This window comes from Carassius gibelio, chromosome B4 (genome assembly GCF_023724105.1).
Source record: "Carassius gibelio isolate Cgi1373 ecotype wild population from Czech Republic chromosome B4, carGib1.2-hapl.c, whole genome shotgun sequence".
Lineage (NCBI taxonomy): Eukaryota > Metazoa > Chordata > Actinopteri > Cypriniformes > Cyprinidae > Carassius > Carassius gibelio.
The window spans coordinates 19999651-20022011 of NC_068399.1; the positions used below are offsets into that span (position 1 = coordinate 19999651).

Here is a 22361-nt window from a genome sequence, read left to right on the forward strand (position 1 = left end):
GACTGTGATTAGATGAGCAACATGCAAATTAGCAAAAATAATGAATACTTACAAATGTACAAACTGGTTGCAATGTAAAAAATGTGTACAATTAATGCCAAAGCAAATGAAAGCTGCTTTGCCATCTACCAAACTCTATTGCAAAACTTTTGACCATTCATACATTGTTGTTTTTAATTAAATACTTTGTATTTATTCTGAATTCATAATATGTACACCACTTAAAGATTACCCAGTTCAACTGGATAGAAATACTTCATATAATTGAAATTCATAAATTCACGTTTTGAAGAGCCAAGAAGTCTTTTTTACACTAGGCAGCCATGCAGTGTTCAAAGTCTTTTTTTTATTAAATCTGAAACTACTTCTAAGTCTAAAGGAAAAGCAGTTAGCGTTCTTCAGGAGAGGTGCAAATCAAACACTAATGATATGTGTCTTGCAGCATTACTATTCTGATGGTGAGGTTGTTGACACCTGACACAGACCGCACTGTTAAATCTGCTGCGGCACGACATCTTTAAATCCCTTGTCCCACGTTGATTGACATCTCTCATGTGCTCCTCTGGCAAAGTTGCACAGCCCCTCATTTCTCCCTGGCATGGTAAACACAAGGTAAAACATATTACTAGGAGAAGCCAGCAAACAGCAGCGTGTCAGTAGGAGAATATCTCATCAGTCCACATTCTTTATCAACTAGTTCTCCGCGCTGCACTTTCTCGTGCAGCTCATGCATATGTAAAGACCAGAATATGTTTCTGGAGCGATAAGGATGTTGCTCGCACCTGCAATGCCTTACAAAAACACGAGCACAATGGCAACATGACGTGCAGCTGTTTAGTGTGACAGTGGTGTAATTGTAAGGAGGGAGAAGACGTCTTGCTCTTCACTCAGCTTGAGACAAGACTAACTTCTCGCTTCGAAGATATTCGGTGGAGGAAGATGACAGGAGCAGAGAATGACTGGATCTTTTTAATGCCTACAATTACATGGCATGATGCCTTATGTGTGCAGTCAACAGGATAAGGCCTAACGAAGCAGATATCTTGAACACATACCATTAGTTAAGTGGCAATGCATTATGCGGCATTCAGCATAACACTGGAAACATCTGAGGCAAAAAAAGAAGCATATTTATATAGCAGTTGAAGAACAAATTATGTACATTTGTTCAACTGGCAGTCTTTTTTATCCCAAGCAACTTCAAAAAACACTCTCATATAAAACTGGTAATAATTTGTATTGTCAAAATCCTGACTTCAGTCATATGACTTTTATTTTGTGTATATATATATATATTTCTCAATTTCCTATAGCTTCTCATGAGACCAGGTTGGAACCTACAACCTTGCTGTTGCTAGCATCATACCAGCACTTTAATTTCTAGAAGTTTTTTTGATAGTACTTAGGTTAAGATGTATGAAACAAATTACTTCAAAGCTTGATAACACTTTAATTTTAAATTCAAATAAAACTTCCCACAGACCTTATTTTATTTAGATATTGTATAAAGATCAATCTCAGTAAAGTGGAAGGAATAAGAAAACATTTTAAACTGTAATTGCGACTTGTTATTTTTCTCAAGAACTGCTAAATACAAACTCAGAATTGAGACAAGCTCAAAATTCTGACTTAATTCTGTTTTCTCAAACTTTTTTTTTTTTTTTTTTTACAGTTAACAGTTCTTGCTTTTTCCTCTTAATTCTGAGTTTATATCTCACTTTCTTTTGTTTGTTTCTGCCATGAATTTAAAAAATAAAAAGTATATTTGTGAGTTTTTATCCCGCAATTTTCTTTTTTCTTTTTTCAGTTTCTCAGAATTTCAGGGGAAAGGTCTTGATTTGTGCGATATGAGCTCAGAACAGTGAGATGAAAAGTAGGCATTTGTTACTATTTTATTTAAATTGTTAATCCTGTGGCTGAAACAGTCTCCCTGTGTTAAAGTCAATCTGTGTAAAAGTGGTCATAAATGTATGTGGTGGTTTCGTGGGGAATAAAAGGTTCTTATAGTGTTACAGTGACTACTCAGAGAAGAACACTTTAACTGCTAAGGTAAAAAGCAGAGATGATTTTCAAGATAAACTGTGGGTTAAAGTGAAAATATTTCAAAGCAAACCCCCATCCTTGTTACATAACGTGACAAACAGGCTTAGCAAGTCACCATAAAATGCAAGCTTGTACTTGGAATCAGAAGTTATGTTTGATTTGGCTGGAAGACATTCCTGTAGATCCAAATAAACTAGGATTAATCATTGATCCACAAGATTCCAAAGTAACATGTTAACGTTACATTACTTCAAGAAAAGAAAACAGCCTTGGCCAGAAAGGAGCAACGGGCTGGCTCTGGTCCAAGTAGGCTGTACAATCTTGAACTTACGCAATAACTAAGCTCGACGATTTCAGATTTCAAAGCACTGACAAGCACTTGTCATTCGCAAGAATCACCACCCAGGTAAGCGGAGCAACATTTCTCGTTGTCCTATGTATGCTTGTAGAGAGTGAAACAAGCTCCAAATATAAATACTGTGAACATTTGGTCTAAACTGAACGCGACGCGAACTGAACTCCAATACCAATTATATCATAAACTATACTGCGCGCAATCTAGAGTAGTTACGCGCAATTACTGTGTAAACAGGTTCAGTGTAAACTGCAAATCGATTTTAAAATAACTTTAAACTATTGCACCGGTATTGATTTTGTTCGGTTAAGGTATGGAAATATGATCTTGATATAATACAGTGGCATTTCCTCAAGCATACAGTTTGGTTCAATAATTGCGACATCCACATTGTGACTAGTCGTTCGTTTGAGCCGGATCTTTTGAATGAATCGGTTGAACCGTTTAACAAAACGACTAGGCCTAATTGAGCCGAATCTGATGAACAAGTTTAAAAACATACTATTAAACAAAACTTGACTGTATGACATTTATCAGCATACAAACAAATCGGTCTCAGTAAACTGTGTGTTGTAAAACCCAAAGTAAATACTTGATGGTGTAAAGGAACTGGTGAATTGTTTTATGAAAGAACAGTTTTACAGAAATTCAGAGTTCCTCTGGTCGATACTAGGCCTATTATTCATGACTATACTATAAGTATATAATACTATAAGTTCAAGATTTTATGGTAGAAACTATTATTAGGCTACAGTGAATAAAATAGAATATTTTTCTGCCTAAAAGTAGGCTATTTGCATGTTTTGAGATATTTCTTGTTATTGCCCCTTACGAAAGGAAAATTATATTTAACAATATATTTCTTAAAATATATTATGATATATTGTAATATATTATTTTCGCTTTTTATTTTCTAATATTTTATATATTTGAATACATTTAATAATATATTGATGATACATATATTATATAATATATTGCAAAATATACAAATGATTGCCGCTTTCAATATATTGCAATATATTGGAAAAAATAAATATATATAAGAATATATGCCTAATATATTACATGATATTTTCCAATATACTGCAATATATTTTTGTTTCATAAGGGCGCCCTACTTTGCTGTTGTTCTATAATGTTCTTTGTCCTTGATAGGAAATTTAGCAAAATGGCTGACCTGATGAAAAATGATGTGTTCCTGGCCTTCTCCACATATGCCACTATTGTAGTCCTCAAAATGATGTTCATGGCCCCTCTGACTGGATACTTCAGGATAACCAGAAAGGTGCAGCTGGTTTAGAAATTTCAGTTTTATACAAATTACAACAAAGAAGTGTCAAACGACTCAAGACTGATTCTGCATAATGTTGAAATTAACTTTCTTGCACGTTTAAATGAAGGCGAAAATATATGTAGCCTACATAATGTAGATCTTGTCTTTTAAAGCCAGTTATTTTTGTAAGTACTCCCGTTTTCTAAAAGGCAAGGATTTATATTATCGCTCCTCTGTATTGGCCCTATATTTAATGTCTTTCTGTTCATCATACAGGCTTTTTCAAACTGGGAGGACACTGCGATGGGCAAAAAAAATCCAGAGGACAGAAAGAAGATGCTCCAGACCAATCCTGATGTAGAACGTGTGCGAAGGTAATAGCAAAGTTTTTGTCTATCCTCATTTAACCAGTTAAGTGGGAGTATTCTCAGTGATTTCTGAATTACAGATGCCATCAAAATGACCTGGAGAACATCATTCCCTTTGTGGTGATTGGTCTTTTGTATGCATTCACGGGGCCGGATCTATCCACTGCTCTGCTGCACTTCCGAGTCTTTGTGGGGTCACGTTTCATCCACACTGTATCTTACGTTTTGGCTTTGCCCCAGCCTAGCAGAGGTCTGTCCTGGATAGTGGGAATGATCACAACTTTCTCAATGGCCTACAGGGTGCTCACCACAGCACTGCTTCTCTAAAGACACTGTAGCACTGCAGAACGGGAGACGCCTGGCTGTTTTATATCATTTACTGTCCCTGGTGTTATCTTTTCTTATGTAATTCATAATAAAATCTGTCAGCATGTCACCAGCTTACAGGTATTTAAACATGAGTCTGTGAAGGTACTGTTGTAATTTCACTGTCTCAACTAACAAATGTTTGTTAACAGGCAACAAGTCATTGTCACAGTGACTCAGCATTAAAAAGAGGGTCGCTTTCAATGCCAACAGGCTTTTTAGGATGCATTCCAAGCTCTTTAACCTGCTTTTCTTCATTGCTTAAACAGGACCTTTTTATTTCACAGTCTTATCTTGTCTGTTTAAGGGTGCAAAGACCAGTTTGGAAGATTTCTGCAAACCGCTTTTTGTTGCATAATATGAAATGTGAGGTCACCATAAAAAGCAAGCATACTTGCCAGCTGTGTTATGTAGCTGACTTTAGAATGAATTAGCATTAAGGTTTGATTTGGCCAGAATACCTTACTATACAGATCAAAATAATCAATAAACAAGCTCCACATATAAATACTGTAAACATTAGGTGACAAGGTCCATCTCGAGTATAGCAATGAAATAAGCTGAACAGTAGACTATTTTGTTATATGCACTTGCTGCGTCTGGTTTACACTGCACAGTTTTTAAAATAACTTTGAAAGAGTGCATTGATATAAATTATTTTGTTCGATAAGGTGGGAAAATATAATCCTTAATAAGTACATTGGAATTTCTTCAAGCATAACTGTTGTGTGTTCAATAATAGCGACGTCGTTCTTTTGAGTCGGAACTTTTGACAAACTGAACCTAGCCTAAATAAACAAGTTTACTAAAAGATATATTAGTAAACAAAAATGTATTGTATGACTTTTTTTTTTTTTACAACATAGGTTAGGCCTACAAATGAATTGGTTTTTAGTGAACTGTCTTGTAAATTTGATGGATTTCCCAATTTCTTGACTCGGTCTTGTCGGTCAATATTTCATGGTATAAATGAAGGAAAGTGAATAAAACATAATCTATTCCTACCTTAAATTAGTAACGGTCTATGTGTGTTTGCATATGTTAGCCTATATCTGGTATTGCCCTACTATGTTTTTGTTCTGTAATATTCTATGTCCTTGGTAGGAAATTTAGCAAAATGGATAACCTGATGAGCAATGATGTGTTCCTGGCCTTCTCCACATATGCCACTATTCTAGTCCTCAAGATGACGTTCATAGCTCCTTTAGTTCTGAGTCTTTGTGGGGTCACGTTTCATCTACACTGTATCTTACATTTTGGCTTTGCCCCAGCCTAGCAGAGGTCTGTCCCGGTTAGTGGGAATAATCACAACTTTCTCAGTGGCCTACGGAGTTCTCACCACAGCACGAGAGAGGCCTGTTTTATATCATTTATTGTCCCTATTGTTATCTTTTCTTATTAAACTCTATGTAATTCACAATAAAAATCTGTCAGCATGTCAGCAGTATACAGGGATTTACACATGAGTCTGTGAAGGTACTGTTGTAATGTCACTGTCTCAACAAACAAATGTTTGTTAACAGGCAACAAGTCGTTGTCACAATGACTCAGCATTAAAAAAGAAGGTCGCTATCAATGCCAACAGGCTTTTAGGATGCATTCCAAGCTCTCAAACCTTCGCTCAAAATTGTAACATATCTAGGTTTTAACATAGGCTATCTAGTCTTAACGTGTCTGCTTGAGAGTGGAAAGACCAGTTTGGGACTTAGGAGACATAACAAAATCAAGTTAAAGTCTATTTATGAAATGCAAAATATTGCAGCATGCAACATTTGTTATGTTTTGTGTGTGTGTGCCATATTGGTTTTAGTGTTTATTAAATAGACTATAACATAATGCACAACTCGCATGCAGTGTGACAATACTCCTTCCATGCTGTTACAAAAGAGCAATGTGTGTTCAATCGCCTGTATTTTTATTTTTATTTTTTTTACTTCTGTATGCGCTACTGTTTCAACTACAGCGACGTCCCCGAGAAATTCTATACCTCCGTGGGAATATTACGCAAAACCGGTTGCATTAACATAACAGTTCGTTCAAATTTCTTCTGACACGCCCACCACCAAGTTAGTGCAGGAGTGAGACGCTGTGAGACCAAACGGCTTCAAAAAGGTGAGAAACGCATCAAAACGCTAATATTGCAGCTTAGACGTCTCTTTAACCGCATGATCTTCTACTTTAGTTTTGTTCTTCTTAATATTAAGGCTATATGAAATGCCTCGTCATACATTTTTGACATTCCAAAGAGACCGCCTTGAGCGTCCTAGATCTCTCTATTGTCTCCATTATACTCTTAAACAATCAAATCGACTAATTTATGCAGAAACTATATTTGATGAAATGCAATATTGAACATCAGTTAAAATCCTTTAAATCGTGAGACATAAACAGTATTAAATGAGATATTTTGCTCTGTTCATGTACCCTAGCTATACTAAATGACTTTAAAAAGGCAAACTGCTAAACTGTACGTCTGTTTTAAAGAAATATTTGCTTATAACGGTCTTTTTAAATTTTTTGTCCATTTTTGGTAAAGTTCTTTAAATAGGCTACCACATAGTTTTTAATTTGGAGCTTGGCAGTGATACTGACAAGATGCTGGAAAATCCAGTTTAAACTGGCAGCTGTTTTGGAAAATGGCTTTTAGCTAGTTCAAGCTGGGATACATTGGCCAAATTAGTTTGGTAGGGCAATAGAAGTGTTGATTTAAGATATTTTGTATAACATTAACCAGTATGTGATATTGCCTTTGTAAGACGTTTGTGTATTATTCTTCATATCTAAAAAAGAATGGTAAAAATAGTCTTTAGTTTTTGTATTGTATTATTTATATTGCTCTTTGTTGTTTCCCCATTTGTATTCACTGCTGACTGAATAAAGATGGCAGAAGTTGTACACATGATTGACAGCGAGGTTTTCCTGGCCTTCTCCACATATGCAACCATAGTCGTCCTCAAAATGATGCTCATGAGCTTAATGACCTCATACTTTCGCTTGACTAAACAGGTACGCAATGTATTGTGCTCAATTTACTGCTTATGAAACCTGCATTCTATATTTCCAGTATTTTTCAATGGGCTGTCAAGCACTTATTTTTGTTAATCTTTAATGGCTCCTCTTTTAGGTTTTTTCAAACCTGGAGGACACCTCCTTGGTGAAGACCACAGAAGACAGGAAGAAGCTGGTCAGGGTTGATTCGGATGTGGAAAGAGTGCGACGGTAATCATATAAATGTGAGCAATGGAGGTGCTACTGAAATTGTCTCTCTTTCTGATGCCTTTGCTCTTGAATCACAGGTGCCATCTGAATGACCTGGAAAACATTGTTCCCTTTGTGGTGATCGGTCTTCTGTATGCACTCACCGGGCCGGATCTCTCCACGGCTCTTTTGCACTTCCGGGTGTTTGTAGGGTCACGTTTCATCCACACAGTTGCCTATGTGATGGCTCTGCCCCAGCCTACCAGAGGGCTTGCCTTTGGTGTGGGGCTGTTCACAACTTTTTCTATGGCTTACCGGGTGCTCACCACAGCGCTTTTTCTCTGATGGATAACATTCACTTCATTAAAACCATTTAGTATGAGCTGGCATGCTTTTTTACAATGTTTTGCGTGAAATAAATATGTTTAGGAATAATTCTAATGATGTTTTTTGTGTATTCTATTGGCTTTCAGTACCACATTCCCATGAATGCACTTTATAGAGTGAATGAAAACGAAACATACGGCCTAATACTGCGGATAATATTTAATGAATGTAATCTTTAACTCCTGACACACATTTCAGGATGAGTCTAAAGCTTTGACTTGTACTGTACACTGTGAACACAAATTTGTTACTTATTAATCACGAAAAGACTTTGAGCAACAACTCAGATATTTAGGCCTGTTTAAGTTTGTGTGAATTCAGTTTCACAGAAGACAAGCAAAGGCAAATGTTTAATTTGCGAAGTACCAAATTAGAATTTGAATGTTTATTGTCAGCAAGGTTTAAAGAAAGTATGAACAATGACAAAATGTTTTAAAATTGATTAAATAAAGTTTGAAGAAAAAAAAAAATTCTGAGAAGTGGTTGCAATGATGCTTTTACATTTGCAAGTGTGCAAAAACAGTGCATGTTCTGTCCACTAGAGGGAGCTATTTGAAAGCCCAAGTGGTACCAAGGTTAAGTCCAATGTTTGTTTAATGCACATGGAGCACCTCTTTATTTATTTCTAACGCACTCTTGGCATGCAGGCACAAAAACTCATTTCTATGCACTCTATCTGACCGTATTCTGCCTTAGTAGATAGAGTAACCTGTTTTATATAGCCACACTGCTAACATTCGTAAAAATAGCCCTACTTAACAGAACAAGGTATGCTATCTTATTATTCATGCTTCGCTCATTATCTTGATATATTATGAAGAGCTTCATTATTAATTTCATGCAACTATGCACAATCACTGTAATCACTGTAATAATTAGCCTTAGATACAAATTAAATGTTTCAGTCTGTTTTGAGGTCGTAATATCTAAGTTCTCTTTGTTCTGAAAAAATACAGGACCTCCAAACAGCTATGTCCAAAATCTTCTGGAATCAACTCTGCAACTGTGAAGCAAAGCAAGAAAGTACATGAAATGAAAGTAAGAGAAAATATGAATTAGTATATTTTAGACTGAAAGTGTGTTGTTTACCATTGCAGGAATTCAGTTCAGCACTGTCAGAAATCAGGGATCTTATGAAACACAAGTTTGACACATTTCTAAGTGAAATGGCATACTGAACAAGAAAAAAAGTAGAGTGGAATTTATCTGTTGGTTGTTGATTTATTATTACATTATTATTACATTATTATGAAAAGTGAATGTTGTGTGATCCAGATCACAGGAAAAGCAAGACATTTTGATTAAAATTGCCCTTAATGCATGGATGTTTTGTTAACATTAAGTCTAGCGATGTGCATTAAAAACCGAATCAATTCTGATTATCAGACTTTTGAACAAGCTGTCTTAAATGAGACCATTTTATCTTAAGGTCTCTTAAACTAGTTAAACCTCCCGTGTTCTGAATGTATGAGCATCCTTCAGCTGCTTTGTCCTTCTCTTTAACCAGCCTTCTCTTGATGTCACTGTAAATACTACTACTTAGCCCCAAGGTCGCCACGGCTGGCCATGCATATGCCCCGTAAAGGCTTTTTCTCATTTGTTTTGGGTCTGTGCCCAGCTCCAGGGTGTGCAATATTTCAGTCAAGCCAAGCATTTTACAGGCTGGCCAGATGAAGAACAGCTAAACCTTGCTCTGTGATCAATAATGACTGATCCGCCCACAAGGGGCTCTCCCTCCGCTGGGGAAAAGCAGGGGTCCGGCCTATCTGACGAGATTTTTTTTGGTGGAAACTCAAGGCTCTTGGAGTCAACCTTGAAGTTGTTCTTTAGATGGACGTTCAGTAAACAGAGTCGAGACTGACATATGCTTGAAAAAAGTGCTAGTGGTCTATATATTGATAGACAGATGCTGTAATGGTGTATTCCTCCCACGCTGTTTCTATATTACAACAGACACCATATATTGCTCAGATCTTCCCACTGCCATATTGTAAGGCTCGTTAACTGTACGGCCGCTTAATTAGGCAGCACTTCAAAGTCACGGCGTGGGCCAGTATCAAGGTTTAGAAGAGATTTATATCACACAATGGCTCCATGGGTCCTGAAAAATTAATGAATGCTTAGCCGGGATCCGACTTATAGGCGACACGGTGCAATATAAATCAATTTGAGTTTGAGCCTTGCAATCCGGAGCGGACTGTATCTGCTGGACTAGACGTTTTTAGAGCATTTTTGGAGGTGCATCAGTAGAAATGCGGATGAAATAGGTCAGAGGCGAGATGTGAATGCACAGTCTCCTGACATTTCTTCAATGACGGCATGCTTGCGTTCTTGCTTTCTCATACGAACTAACGACTTGTGAGTTTATGTGAAGTAATTATGGGTGCAGAGATCAGCCATAATCACAATGAGACGGTAGCGAGCGCAGGTCAGGCCCATATGTTTGACTCCTTTCTCAGCTCCAGAACAGACTTCAGTGGAATGCGAACATAATAAGGACTAACTAATGCCTTTCGCATTGCTGTTGTCTACTCTGCCCTTCATCTCTACTGAAGCCCATTACTGAGCTCAGAGAATTACAGCAAACTCGCCTTTTTTTTTTTTTTGCACTTGTCAGTGCCATTTATACACAGGAAGTCATATTATCTCATGTGGGGTAAAACTCACATTGAAATGGCCACTTGAAGGCCAAATAAATCTACCTAAAATGCTCAGTGAAGCAAATGCCCTGTGTTGACTCAATGATTTCAGCATATTTATCTCAGCGTTACGCCTAATAGATGGCCTGTAGGCCAGAAGGCACGAGGAAGTGGTGCTTCAGCTAACATTTAAGCGTGAGCATCATTTCGGTGCTTATGTTAACCTATTTTTGTTGCATGTCGGACAAAGAATAACCTGAAATCGCACTTGAAACCTTTTTACCGGTGTGATCTTGTGCAATTTAGATTTATGAAGCAATAGGTGAGCAATGAGCTCTTATATTGTATGAAAAAAAGATGCATGCTCAAATGCACTTTCTATTCAGTAAACCTACCTGAATTTGGATGATTAAGGTATTTATAACTACACTTTAGGATTTATTTAACAAATCTAGCATCTTCGATCATATGAATTATATTTCATGTTGATCATGTTTGTAGTTCTCAGTAGCAGGTTTGTTTTCATAATGGAATTGAGACTGCATTTTAAATTCCAACACAATTCCTGAATTTGAATTGAAGTAGAAGTGTATTTAATTGTAATAATAAAATCTCCATATTCATCCGGAAGAAGGAGGCGGGAACCGGCGCACAATCAATGTAAACTTTAATAAGCACAAAATAAACACAAAACAGCACACCAGCCCCTCACGGACGACTGGTGCGCTAAAATAAAAACCAAAACACAACTAAACGCTCAGGCCTGGTCCTCTCTCGTCCTTCATGGTCGTCGCTCCAGTTTTATATGCTTCCATCTCCTACGTGGGATTCGAGACCAGCGGTGGGTCGCAGGTGTAGCTAATCTCCAATCACTACACCTGGCCTCACTCCTCGTTCCCACGTCCCTCGGCCCCGCCCCACTCGTCACATAAATATAATAAAAAAAAATCTTATTTAATAAATGAACTTTTTTTCTTATTGTAATTAACCCTTTGCAAAGACCTGCCCTCCTTTATTACTGTTGCTGTGTCAGACAAGCCATGACACTCTTCCACGAACACTTCGTTTTTTCACGCAGTAAAAAATACATAGAGAAAACTGACAAAGCACCGAAAGACAAAACAGAACAGGTTACTTTAGGTATGAAACAAAGTCTCAGCTTTCAAATTTTGTCAATTTTTAAGATATTGCAGATTGCTTTAGTGCCTTAGTTCAAGTGGCATGGGAACCAATCATTCCTTCATCTTTACTAGTTATAGCACGAAATAAACATTAATGAACATAAAAATTTATCTTTTTTTCAGCCACGGAAAGATGTTAAAACACTGCCAATAATCTACTCTCCTGTCTGGTTTGTTTGTCGGACTAAAATGGCAGATTCTGTATTATGATTGGTCAGATCGCCTGTCAATCAAACTCCAGGGAAAAGCTCAACTACGTAAATTCCCTTTTCCGTCTTTCCAATTCATAGGCCATTCAGCTTCCTGTGGGGTGTGGTTAATTCTCATAAGTTCGAGACAACTCTTTATCAAAGCCCTGTGCAATAGCTCATTCTTCATAACCATCATGTTAATAAATGCTGAATTTAAATGTAAAATGTAAAAAAACCCCTCAGTTCTGTTGTTGCATTTACTTTACACGTGCAGCTTGAAACAGGCCTTATAGAAGAAATGATTCAACTCACACCTCGAATCCCATAACAACAGTCACTAAGGCAACGCCCTGACCCAATCTACTCTGAGCATTGGAAAGCGTGACCTTTACACGTGTTTCAGTAGGAGATTTTGAGTGTTGGAGCTAGGGGACTGTTAGACTTGGCTGGGGTCAGCAGATATTCTATGCTGATTTTAGTGATTGGATTGCAGGTGACTACCATAAGCAATTTAAATTATATTGATTTATCCTCTCGCCTGCTGTAATTGAACACCATGACCAAGCCCCTGCACCTTTTCCCCTCTCTCTTTTTCCTCTTTTCACTCTCGCATTAATGAAAAAGCATTTGGTGGCTTGAGGAGCGCCCATAAAGAGGAAAGGATCTGGCTAGAAGGGCCAATCAATTGGCAGTTTGCCACAGCAACAATGGAATTGTTCAATTAATATCCTATCTCTGGTTAATTTAGCTGCTTAGCATCCCAGCCCCCCTCGCATTATACACAGGGAATGCCGAGGTAGCAGTGGGACTTGCTTCAATTTGGATGCAAACGTCCTCCATGTTTCTCATCTGGACAAGAATAATAGAAGAAAATGTTGTTTCCTGAGAGCTTCCTGCCAGATAACCCCCCTAGTGTAATAACCTTGGGAGTTAATCAACTTCTTTTAAATCAAACGCCTAATTTGAACGATAATTATAATTTGGCATTTAGATAACATTGACTAAGCACTTGATTGAGGCAACAGGACAAAAAACAGGCCTAATGGCAATTCCTCCCATGAAAGCACCGTCAAATAAGTTTCGTATCTACAATATTCCGTCGCGCTCTTATGCGGAGCTATATTTGGCGCTCAGATCAATTAATGAATGGAAAAACTCCACCTGGGAGACACGCGTGCACGTTCTCCATTTTTCACCCACCTTTCCAGCACCTCGGGAGAGTGCGCAAATTTCTTGTTTTAATATTTTAGCGCTCTGACTTAAGCTTCGGAGTTCTCTGCAGGTAGCGTACTAGATCATCCTGACATTTCAAAGTACTGAAACCTTTGGAATAAAGTGTTTTTTATTTCATTCTATTAACATAATTTATGTTTGTCAGAGAGCCCACCTCTGTGGAAGTCAAGTAGGGAGGGGTCTTGCCATAAGTCATCGTCACATGGTTCTCTGTGTGTTCATGCATGTGTGTGTGAGAGACCCATGATAGCGGCCGCGTGACATTTGACTTCATTACTCTGGCCTGAAACATTGATGAGGCAGAGAATAGACTCAGCCGTCACCATTTGGTGTCTGTTATCATGAAAAGATCTAGCACTTTTTCCCACTTGGGCAGAAAGTTGATGTGATGTCATCTTGATTTCAGCCAATTACACTAAAGATTAGATCCGATGAGTCGATGGTGGATAGCATGTGAACATTTTTCTGAATTGACTCTCGTCTTCCGATCTGTAAATCATTCAGTCTATGAAATGTTTTCTGTTCTCCGCTTTTAATGATTGTGTAGAAGAGAAAAGAATGGAAAGTCAAACTTAAATTTCCTGACTGAGCATCAGAGCCCAATGTACCACTTTGCCAGCACTCTGACATTTAAATGGTTTCCAGAAAGTACATTGAATTTTGAGTGTCAACTTTTCATTATAGACAAATGTCAAGACAAACTTTAGATGTAGATTTGTCCGTCATTTGAATTGATGTGGCTCCGTGGTTGGAGCTATGAATGGTTTCTAGTTAAAATGTGTTCTGAGTGGTTGCTAGGTCCATAGTCAGAGTTTATGTTTCTTTGTTTAAATATCTCAGAAACTAGGCTTTGACTTTGACAGTCTTTCTGTATGTTGTCCACTCTCATTGATCCTGTAGTAGCGGAAAGACAAGAAGATTATGGGGAAATTGGTGGGAATGAACTTGAATTACTTGCATGAGTACCTCAGCTCAATGTGCCACCGTTTTCCATTTAAATTATGTCCAGAAATACACTGACATTTAACTATTAACTAAAGAGGCCAAGAAATGTGTTAAATGTTGGTTTGTCAGAATGGTTTAAACAGCTAATCCCTCTGAGCCTCTTCATTTTTGGGACGTAACTTTTATTATTTAGAATTTTGAGGGGATTTTATGATGCTATTTTTATTTATGAGCTATTTTACCATGAAAACTCTCAGCCCTTCCATTTTTTGGGGGTCACATTTGGTACCTTTATTGTCAAAAGAGACCGATATATTTAATAATATATATATATATATATATATATATATATATATATATATATATATATATATATATATATATATATATATATATATATATTTAAAATTATTATTTAGAATTTTGAGGATATTTTATGTTACTTGGCAATATTTCAATCATTTTTATGAGCTGTTTTTTCCTCAGTAATTTTTGAACACGAGGGTACCAAGTGTTACTTTTTTACTTTTCGACGCTTTAGCATATCCAGTCTTGTCAACAATTTTTTTATTTTGTCGCATTAGTTGTGTAAGTACACAAGTCACCAAGTTTTATTCCATTCCGATTAAGCAAAAAAAAAAAAAAAAAAAAAAAAATTTGTCAATTTGGAGACAGATTAGATAGTAGTTGATAGGGAGCTATGAATGGTTTCTAGCCTGTTTCCAGGTAGTTAAAAAGACAGGAAATTATGTTTGGAACGAGACTGAAAATGCTAGCCATACTCAAACTTGAATTGCCCACATGAGTACATCAGCTCAATGACCTGGGCGATGGCTCAGGCATGTTTTCCATTTAGGGCCATCTAATTGGATTAAGCCAAACTTACAAACTTCACACTCTGAAGATGAATGTGGCATTGAAGGCTCTGCACACAAAATACAAGACTTTACCTTAACAATGTAATCTGAGGGAAGGATAAATGTGATTTATTTGACAATATTGTTGTATTGATTAGAATGTATAGATTCCTATCACAGTTTTGTGTGGATCCATCCAGTCAGTTCTCCAGTAGACCTTCAATACTCTTGTTTCATGACCCCATTGGGCATACACACATCACATCTGAGTCCTTGTGCTGTTACAATGGCAAAAGATTGAACTGATTTAGCTTCCCCAACTGCTTAAAATGCTTCAGTGTGAGTGTTCATAATGTCGCTGTTCTTGAGAGCATCTTACACAAGTTGTTTCCTCTGTGGGCGAATCTAGACTTTCAAAGTTCCAGTGAAACAGTAGGTTGCAGGCTGCAGCGAAGGTGCAATGGGATTGTCTCTCTGCATCACTTCGGCTGCACCTTCATGCGGCCATGATCAGAGACCGAGCCGAAGCCAGTCAGAGGCCCCGGTTTGGAGCTTCGCTGCTTTCTGAAGGAAAATCAATAACCTGGAGGCAAGCTAATTAACTGAAAATCATTTAACCCTGTCTCAGCAATACATAAAAATGTGGCTGCTATGAGGAGCAGAGTTAATAATAGATAAATCTGCCCAGTTTTATGAAAGATATAAAAGCTGCTTCAGAGGCTGTGAGGGACCTGAGGGAGACGGCTGGCAGCTCAATCACTCTGGAAATATCATTCAAATCCATCCTGTCAAAAACCTACGATCAGAATAGTACCGGACACAACTGATTCAAGATGTCATAATAGAAGTGAAATTGATGCTGTCCGGCTCTGTCAATTACAGCCGTGGACCATAATAGACTGCATGTTACAAAGGTGTTGCAGCATTAGACATGTGTCTTTACAGAAGAAAGCACAGTCCTCTCAAACCTTTACAGTCTGGCGGAAAAGCTGGGAAAGTCACATTTTGAACCTGCGGTGCAGATGTTTGATTTCTTCCTGACTTGACAAATAATTGTGGTTTTAGCATCACCATTACCGTCGCAAGTCCAGGGCGTGGAAGGCACAGCGTAAAAAGTCCAAACACAGATTTATTTGGTTTTCGTATACTGCGCTTTCGCTCACCCTGTGGCATTCGCCAATCAATAATTGAACAGACCGAGGATAATAGCTTCTACGCACACCGTGCCATTTCTGAACACGCAGGAACACGGGAGAAACTCATCTGGAGGTGAAATAAATTGCTGCTTGAATTCCAAATGCAGCCTGAAGGATGGACAACTTCAGAACGACTAGTGTATTAATGTTTGCCAGCATTAGAGGCACAAGTTACATCTTTGTTTCTTTTGAGGACTGTTAGATATGTCTGAAAATCAAAACTATCATTACCCATCAAGAAAAGTATTGTTTAATCACACCAAATATTTGTATTCCCTTCCCCTTAAGTTTTTGACAAAAACATACACGTAAATCAATATTGAATCGATATATGGTTTATTTACTTAATTTTAGTGATCAAAAACATAATATTTTGATATTTTACATTCTATGTGCAACCCTTATACTGCATCATTTCCACTCATTACAAATAATAATAATAATAATAATAATAATTAAACAAAAACATTTATTAGAATTGTGACACTCAAGGCATAACATTTCTTCTATGATCTACAATAATTATTTTTCTTCAGAACATTTATTAAGGATTCAAACGTTCAACCTTGTTGCTCAAGTTATTGTAAAATAATTTTTCCTCTTGATTTTTGTGTGATATATACATATTTTAAACCATTTTATAGTAGTTTTTATATTTTTTATGTATATTTAAAGTTTTCACTATTTAGTTTTTCTTTTCAAAATGTTTAGGTACTGTTGCAGTAGTATGAATTGTAGATGTAAAGACAGTCACAATAACTTGAGTACTATGGTTTTAGTGTTGCTATAAGTGTGAACCCTTATTTTTTTTTGGTGCATCTCTGCACAAACGTTTAAAACAGTTGGTGTTATTCGTTTAAATAAATTCCAGTTGTAGGACCTCAATGTTGGTTAACTTTAAAGTTCTTGATTTTAATGGTGCCGTGAGTTGTCGGGAGTTCAGTGCTGGGGTTCAGATCTGGCTTGGGAGATTTTGATCCAAACAATGGCAGAAGTCTTTCTAGAGACAAATAGGGATGAACTCCGTGAGCAGACAGGCAGGTGATAACTGAACACCATTAAGTGCGTGGCCTGCAAAAACCTCCATGAGCTGTGAAAAAGCTCCATTACTTTAGGGTAAAGAGGGGTGAAATGCAGAAAGGCACTTTTCTGCTGGGAGCAGGCCTTAATGTGGTGCAAATGGGCAAGAGTGCATTGTCACCTCCAGACTTGATGCACTACCATTCCAGCCTGACAGACGCAGTGCTCTTATTGCCCATACACGCCTGCTTTGTTACCACAGACACCGAGCAACGCTTCCAAAGAATGGATTGTGTAACACCCATCAAGCCTTTCAAAAATACTCAGGGTTTAGGGTGTATTTGAGCCATTTTTAACACATCTTCGTAGAGCTAATGGCTCAGTGCACATGCCAGTAGTTAAATCGCAGCAGGCTTTTCACCGAATTACGACTTTGTGTTTACAAAGCATCACAAAATTGTTGCTCAAAAAGGAACGCGGTAGATTTGCTCTCATTGGTCCAGCCCGTCAGTCATCTAAACCAATTGTCGCAGCAAGGGTACATGGTCTAGATTATTCTGGATGTGTGGACTCTCCAGCTAAAACATCCCTGCCGAGACCAACAGCAGATTCCTGGGCAGAAGGAAGACGCGAGAGAGAGGGTAGTTACAAGAGTGCTTATTACTTCTCACAAACCTTGGTAGCGAGGCACAGGGCGGCAGATTAATTTTTGACCACGCAATCGATTGTGAGAGACTTTTTTACCCCTTTCCTCCCATCTCCCTAACACAGACACGTCTAATTTGTTGCTTATCTTTTGTCGACTTTGAGCATTGTTAAATTGTACCTTTCAGCCGTTTAATATCGCTTGCTGCCTCGCAAACACTTGATATTTTACCGGCAATCCTCAAAAAGGGAGATGGAGAACTCGGTAACAAGATGCTCTGGGTGCGATTCGGATCGTTCTCATCTTAATATGGCCTCTACGTCCCGCTCTGAGTCTCTTTCATGACGGAGGTGCCTGTGTGAAATGCTGATGTGGAGTCTTTCCCTCTTTATACCGGCTCTCTCCCTCAGGTCTTTCTTCTCCCCGTTCTCCCTCCTGGCAATAGATCCGATCTCCTCAGGGGAAATCATTACATGGCATCATTACCATCGCAACACTTTCATCCACCAAACCTTGTTTCAAACCCTCGTCATTTGATTAAGTTAAGGGAGGAGTTTGGTGGGGGGATAAAATGGCCGAACTAATAAATAGCTCCTGGAGGGCTCTTTCTAAGATCGGGGTGCTCATAGGATACAGAGAGTTCAATATGGTCCAGAGGGAGGCTGTGATTGCGGGTGGAGATTCGGCCTAGCAGATGTTCTGCGACTCGCTTGCTTTATTTGCAATGGAAATGAGTTTTGTGGGCTGCTTCACGGAGGTCATTTGTGTCTAATATTTTCGGTTATCCAACTTTGTTCCTTTCAAGCACAACAAGAGATGGTAGAAACTAGATTTTCACCTTTTCTGAAGATGAAAATTGGAGTTTGCCTGTGTGAAATTCATGATTTATGATCATCATGTTTGAGTGTTTGCCAGTGCATTGCTATGTGGTTTTGGAAATAGTTTTAAATCTTTTTGTTTGCATCAGCTGGATTCATATTCGAGTGACTGGATTTTGGTCGTGACATTTCTAGAGAAATGTGACTGCACCTTAATAGCAAACCTATTATTCATGTCTGTAGAACTTATTATGTGATGACTATACTTTTGTTCATTCTTTTAAAAAATTGTCTTCAAATCCCAAGTAAACTTAAAGTGTCAGAATGTTGGAACTTTATGAAACTCCATGAGTTGGACATTTGTTCGGTATTTTGCGACCACTTCTGTGGTTTTGTGCTGTCCAGGTCTCTGAATTGTTCGCGTGCATAGTTTTCTAGGAGGTGCTCGAAGGTGACATGGAGAGACAGGAAATAACAGTGTGCTGTATTTTCCCAGGCCTGAAGTGGGCTGGCAATAGTAAAGCTTTCAGACAACCATCCAAGAACTAATCACTCACATTTAGAATTCGCTCGGAGGTTCAGAGCGAGCGTCACACACACTTTCTCTCTCCATCTCACTATTGCTCTCTTTGCCCAACCCACGTATCTGACCCAGGACCAGAAAGCACAGCAGGAGTGTGGGCGTACTTTTCCAGCTTCATCCAGAGGTCACAGGTCACCAGTCGAGGAGGAAAACAGACGTCTTTTATCGCCATATACTAATATAAACACACTTAACCGGCAAATAAACAAACAGCAGACAGAAACGTCCATTATTTTGCACATTTCGTGATTGAGGGAATGAAGAGTTCCCTCGCTGTATTGCTGCTCGAAGAACATTTTCAAAATCTGTTGTTTTTGTTGCAGCTACTTTTTTTTCTTGATGTTAGCTTACAATCTCTGATCAGTTAGTGATGGGTCAGTGATGAGACCCCAGTCTCAGGTCCAGTGTAAAGCTAAAGTCTCATCAGGTATTACAGCCGTCACAAGCGTGATGGTGGGCAGCAATTACACGGCTCCGCTGCTCTCTGGTGATTCCTGTCAAAACGGATGTCGTGGATTGGAAGGGTCCACTGGCCCGGGTCCCCTGGGTGCCCATTAGAAATGTTGCTCACTGGGCTGATCAGCACCCCATACCCTTTTTTTTCTTCTAATTTTTTTTTTCTTTTTGCTAGCGCTGTGGATACAAGGTATGGAATGCTTACTGAAAGAGTTCTCAACCTGTATTGGTTCGCAACTCATTATTATGTTTCAAAAGTCTTGTAACCACAATCACATTTTTTTTCTTTTTTTAAGTTATACATTTTTGAATTTCAAAGGTGACAAATTACAGTCTTAGGGGCCATATATTTTTGCTTTGAAAAATGTGAGACACGGACACTGCAATGGTGAAATAAATAAAATAAATAAGACTCAAGAACTCAAGAAACTTTAGAAAAAAAAATATATAATTTTTACTAAACTTGAGCTGAAGTACTGTGTCATGTGGAATGGAAATAATAAACATTTTCAGCAAAAAAAAAAAAAAAAAGTAAGACAAAATTGTGTAATATATAATAACAATATAAATAATACAAGTTTTTGTTTTTTATATACTTATTTTTAATATATTCATACTAATAATATGAATAATAATGTAATAATGCAGATAATGCAGAAAATGTATGAAAAAACTAATAATAATAATAATAATAATAATAATAATAGTTGTTTATGTTAATTTATATATTATTAAATACAGATATTAGGCATTATTGTTTATAAAATCATGCTAACATTCTCCCACAGCATCTTATGTACCGTAGTAATAATTATAAATTTACATATGTATTTAATTATACTGAATTTGTAAAGTGGTGTTCATCTTTTGAAAATCACGTCTAGTAACCCATGCATTTTGAATCCAAGAGCATGCCCTGTGTGACCACTGACCAGTCCCTCACAGTTGCAAAAATTCATTTAATTTCTGCTATTATATGCTGTGTTATATCTATTGGATCAGTATCTGGATTTAATACAAATGAACTATTGAATTCTGAAAGCCAAAGGTAGTTTTAGATCACTTGGTAACCTTCACCTACTGCTGCCTTATTACGTTTAGTTTCTCTTTTCATCAAGGTCACGATTTTGCCTCCATTTCATTTAATTAATGAAAAGCTGTGTATTTTATACATAGCTCTAATCTATTATTCTAAGTCAAGCTCAGAGAAATAAATACAGTTTATGCTAGACACAGTTCACGGCCTGCGAGCCCAGAGACTAGAACCTCTGGCTTATTGCGTTTGTTAGGACTGCTTTTGTGATTTGAGTCCACGCTAAGAAGTAGAATTTGGTTTAGGCAGCTCAACCTTACACCTGTTAAAATCGCAGCAATAGTGTGCAGAAATCCTTGGGCGCAAACATAACCTTCACAGATGTGGTAGTGCACAAGCACTCCTCCAGTAAATGAGGCCATAAAAGCCAGGAGTCCAATTATGCACCTGAAATAAAGCTCTCATCCAGCAAAGGCTTCGGCTTGACGCTCAAGGCCACAAGTACGCACCGGCCCGGGTCTTCGAGCGCTAATGCCTAACAGATCAACATTCTTCTCATATCGCTCATTGGGTGCTGGAGAAATCACAAGCCCATCTGCCGCAAATAAGTCTCGGAAGTCTTGTTTCTGAGGTTGCTTGAGATGAGGTAGTGCTGTTCTTATCTCACCGGACTTCAGTTTAACAGGCTTTAGTCGGTTCCTGTAGCAGTGCAGCAATGTTTGATTACTCTTAAATCACCCGCTGAGAAAACCTGGAGCTCAGCTCTCCCTGTTGCTGCAGCCATTTCAGCCTGGCAAAATAAGATGTTTCAAGTCGTTACGCCTGTCCCGTGTACGTAAGCCTGAGGTAGGGACAGTAGAAAATTGCCTTGAATAATCTCAAATATTTGCTTTGAAAGGGTTTGTGAGGGTGTTGTCAGGAGCTACGCGTGTCTCGCACCCCCTGCTGAATACAATCATTTCTCCAATTTAGTATAAATTAGGTCAAATGGGAATAGCCCGTCATAAACGGCTCGAGCTATTCTCAGCTCCAGCTGTGTAGATGTACTTGAAAGAAGGTGTTAACTAAGACACTGAAATAGCCATTAGCGCTGCTCTGCATGACTGGATCACATGCAATCTTCATTTAAATTCCACAAATCTGGGTCTTTATAACTCAGTGATGTGCGTTTGCTGACCTGAGGTTTACATCCTGATGTGGTTTACTAAACTGGAGGCCACTAAGGTGTGTAAAGTATTTTTTTTTTACATAAATAGAAAAGTGACATAATAATGATGCTGAAGTTCTGGCATGAAACTAGATGGCGCAGTCTGATAGATCTAATATGACATAATGACATCATCGCGTCAAGAGCTGATCGGTTCTCTCCTGTAGTGGTAGCTGTGATGAGGATGCTACTGAACATTCAAATGCTTGGCTAGTGTTTGCTGTTGCAGTTGCAGCACGCTTCAGAAACCCTCCACCTTCCCCAGCTCCACCTGTATAGATACAAAAATTAGCAGAAGTGTAGCATATGTCTCTTTGATTGGGTGTGTTTCCTTATTTCTCCATTTGTTTGGCATGTGCAGTT

At 38.0% G+C, this 22361-nt stretch overlaps 2 protein-coding genes across 2 annotated transcripts; both read left to right on the plus strand.

Moving 5' to 3' along the window:
* The first annotated feature begins 2287 nt into the window (after window positions 1-2287).
* mgst1.2 (microsomal glutathione S-transferase 1.2) lies at window positions 2288-4483 on the plus strand. The gene is made up of 4 exons (XM_052554723.1): window positions 2288-2449; window positions 3557-3686; window positions 3951-4048; window positions 4123-4483. The coding sequence occupies exons 2-4, from the start codon at window positions 3570-3572 to the stop codon at window positions 4367-4369; spliced, it is 462 nt and encodes a 153-aa protein (XP_052410683.1). The 5' UTR covers window positions 2288-2449; window positions 3557-3569; the 3' UTR covers window positions 4370-4483.
* A 1869-nt stretch (window positions 4484-6352) lies between these two features.
* On the plus strand, window positions 6353-8047 carry mgst1.1 (microsomal glutathione S-transferase 1.1). The gene is made up of 4 exons (XM_052554722.1): window positions 6353-6520; window positions 7289-7414; window positions 7533-7627; window positions 7705-8047. The coding sequence occupies exons 2-4, from the start codon at window positions 7289-7291 to the stop codon at window positions 7949-7951; spliced, it is 468 nt and encodes a 155-aa protein (XP_052410682.1). The 5' UTR covers window positions 6353-6520; the 3' UTR covers window positions 7952-8047.
* Window positions 8048-22361: the final 14314 nt, after the last annotated feature.

Excerpts from the sequence above, each read along its gene's own strand:
- mgst1.2 (XM_052554723.1), top strand. The coding sequence starts at position 3,570 with ATGGCTGACCTGATGAAAAATGATGTGTTCCTGGCCTTCTCCACATAT. Across the intron at positions 3,687-3,950 it reads ACTTCAGGATAACCAGAAAG|GCTTTTTCAAACTGGGAGGA; the intron begins GTGCAGCTGGTT and ends TTCATCATACAG. Across the intron at positions 4,049-4,122 it reads GATGTAGAACGTGTGCGAAG|ATGCCATCAAAATGACCTGG; the intron begins GTAATAGCAAAG and ends TCTGAATTACAG.
- mgst1.1 (XM_052554722.1), top strand. The coding sequence starts at position 7,289 with ATGGCAGAAGTTGTACACATGATTGACAGCGAGGTTTTCCTGGCCTTC. Across the intron at positions 7,415-7,532 it reads ACTTTCGCTTGACTAAACAG|GTTTTTTCAAACCTGGAGGA; the intron begins GTACGCAATGTA and ends CTCCTCTTTTAG. Across the intron at positions 7,628-7,704 it reads GATGTGGAAAGAGTGCGACG|GTGCCATCTGAATGACCTGG; the intron begins GTAATCATATAA and ends CTTGAATCACAG.